The sequence below is a fragment of the Lagopus leucura genome, unplaced genomic scaffold, assembly GCF_019238085.1.
Source record: "Lagopus leucura isolate 7727_CA_CO unplaced genomic scaffold, USGS_WTPT01 34429-0_obj-0_obj, whole genome shotgun sequence".
NCBI lineage: Eukaryota > Metazoa > Chordata > Aves > Galliformes > Phasianidae > Lagopus > Lagopus leucura.
The window spans coordinates 1-2,603 of NW_024963674.1; the positions used below are offsets into that span (position 1 = coordinate 1).

At 71.5% G+C, this 2,603-nt stretch overlaps 1 protein-coding gene across 1 annotated transcript; it reads left to right on the plus strand.

The window, feature by feature from the left end:
- The first annotated feature begins 36 nt into the window (after positions 1-36).
- On the plus strand, positions 37-2,570 carry NAB2 (NGFI-A binding protein 2). The gene is made up of 6 exons (XM_042891511.1): positions 37-868; positions 981-1,114; positions 1,574-1,625; positions 1,814-1,940; positions 2,020-2,214; positions 2,422-2,570. The coding sequence occupies exons 1-6, from the start codon at positions 77-79 to the stop codon at positions 2,514-2,516; spliced, it is 1,395 nt and encodes a 464-aa protein (XP_042747445.1). The 5' UTR covers positions 37-76; the 3' UTR covers positions 2,517-2,570.
- Positions 2,571-2,603: the final 33 nt, after the last annotated feature.

Here is a 2,603-nt window from a genome sequence, read left to right on the forward strand (position 1 = left end):
GGGGGGGTGCAGCTCAGATCCGGGGGTTGTGGGGGTGTCCGTCCGTCACGCCGTCTGTCTGGCCCACAGGCGCGCCATGGCTGTGCCTCGCACGCTGGGGGAGCTGCAGCTGTACCGGGTGCTGCAGCGTGCCAACCTGCTGGGCTACTACGAGACCTTCATCCAGCAAGGAGGGGACGACGTGCAGCAGCTGTGCGAGGCGGGCGAGGAGGAGTTCCTGGAGATCATGGCGCTGGTGGGCATGGCCACCAAACCGCTGCACGTCCGCCGCCTGCAGAAGGCACTGCGAGAGTGGGCGTCCAACCCGGGGCTCTTCAGCCAGCCGGTGCCGGCCGTGCCCGTCAGCAGCATCCCTCTCTTCAAGCTGTCCGACGGGAGCGGGCGCAAATCGCTCAGCAACGGGCACGCCAGCCCCGGCGAGGCTGCGGGGAAAGGGGGGGGAAGCGCGGGGACGCCCCCCGCTCGCAGCCCCACGGAACCCCCAGAGAAGCTGTCGCCGTCGGGGGCGCCTCCGTGGCCGGGTAGGAGCACCCCCGAATCGGAGGGCGGTGGGGATGAGGAGCCGGGTGCTCCCCCCTTCTCCCCCGGGGGCGCCGAGCAGCCGTCGAGCGGCGACGTGTTGGAGCCGGAGTTGGTGCGGACGGTGGCGGAGAGCGTCGAGCGGCTGCTCCAGAGCTGCCCCCGCGGGGGGGACGCGGAGCTGCGGGCTCTGCTGAAGCTCAATAAGAAGTTGGCGAAAGCCGTCGGGCACATCTTCCAGCTGGAAGACGGCGACCGGCAGAAGGAAGAGGAGATCCGGCGGCACAGCGCGATCTACGGCCGCGGTGATGCGCGGCGCCGGGAGGGCAAACAGCTGACGCTGCACGAGGTGGGGGTTGGGGTGGGGGTGCCCCCCAGGGGATGGGGATGGGGGGGGGACGTGCCGGGCTGGGGGCTCGCTGTGCCCCTCGCCGGTGCCGCTCACGGCTCTGTGCCCGCAGCTCATCATCAACGAGGCGGCCGCGCAGTTTTGCCTGCGGGACAATTCGCTGCTGCTGCGGCGCGTTGAGCTCTTCTCGCTGTCGCGACAGGTCGCGAGGGAGAGCACCTACCTGTCCTCGCTCAAGGTGTCCAGGTGAGCGCCGGAGTCCCCCAGCATCCCCTCCTTCTCCCCTCTCCCCCGCAGCCCACACATGGGGTTCCCCCCATGGGAGCCGCACCACCTCCATCACCGGCAATTCCGGGCGGGGGTGGGGGCCGCGAGTTCCCCTTTCTGAGGCAGTTTGGTGCCTCAGAGTGCGGGTTTGCGGGGAGGGAAGGGAGGGAGGTACGGCATAGGGGATGCTGTTTGAGGTCGAGGGGGAGCCCCCCGTCCTGAGTTCTCCCATCCCGACCTCCCCAGTCCCGAGCTCCCTTCCCCCTCCCCCCCCCGAAAGCTCTGCCGGCGCTGCTCTGCTCCCTCTGCCCCCCCCCCGCTTTGATTCCATCTGTGCCAGAACCCGCTGCGCCCCACAGCACCGCCCCGCAGCGTAGGGGGGAACCGTGCGGTGCTGCCCCCGCACTGACGCAGCCCTTTGTGCTTCCACCCGCACAGGGCGCAGCCCGAGGACGGCGGGGCCAGCGCGCCCAAGCGGCTCAAACAGGAGGTGGGTGCGGGGCTGTATGCAGAGGGGGAGGGGAGATGCGTGCTCCGGGGGGGCCCACGCACGTGCGTGCACGCACAGCTGTGAGCGTGGGCAGCGGTCGCCCACACGTAGGTGTGACGGCTCGGTGCGCTCGGGGCTGCGTGCGGGGGGGATGGAGGGCCCGGCGCTCACCCCTGTGCTCCGTGCAGGTGGGGGAGCAGAGCCGCAGCGAGCCCCCCCCGCTGGGATCGGACCTCCACGCACCCCCATACCGAGTCGGCAACGAGGAGGATGCGGGGGGAGCGGCCGGAGAGAGCGTGGACGGCCACGCGCAGGGTGAGTGGGGGGCAGTGCGGGGCAGATGGCGGCCCTCCCTCCCCGAGCCCCCCGGGTGACCCTTTCCCTCTCTTCGCAGCGGCGGGGCTCTGTCCCCGGCTGACCCCTCCGCCCGGCGCTGCCCCCGATGCGCCCCTCTCGCTCCCCCCGCACGGGCTTTGGAGCCGGCACGTTCTGCAGCAGACGCTCATGGATGAGGGGCTGCGCTTGGCTCGATTGGTCTCCCACGAACGCGTGGGGCGGCTCAGCCCCTGCCTGCCTGGGAAACCCCCAGGTGAGCCCTCCCCCCCATCCCAGCCCCAGGGAAGCCCCCCGAGTGAGCCCCTCTCCGGGTGAGCCCCAGCCATAGGGGATCTCCGGGTGTGCCCCATCCTGTTCCCCCCTCCCCCGTCCCTTGTGAGCCCCTCATGGAGCCCGCGGGGGCTGCTGGCACTGCCTCCCCCCGGCACTCACTGGGGCTCTGACCCCTCTCTCCCCGCAGAGTTCGAGGACGGATTGGCGGAGCGCGGCCACCCGGCCCCCCCAGACCCCCCGCGCGGCACCATCAAGGTGGAGCAGGAAAACAGCCGGCAGTGAAGCCCCGCGCCCCTCACCTTTCCCCCTCTCCCCCCCCCACGACTAACGAAGCAATAACGGGCGGAGAGCCGGGGGGCCAGCAGCAGT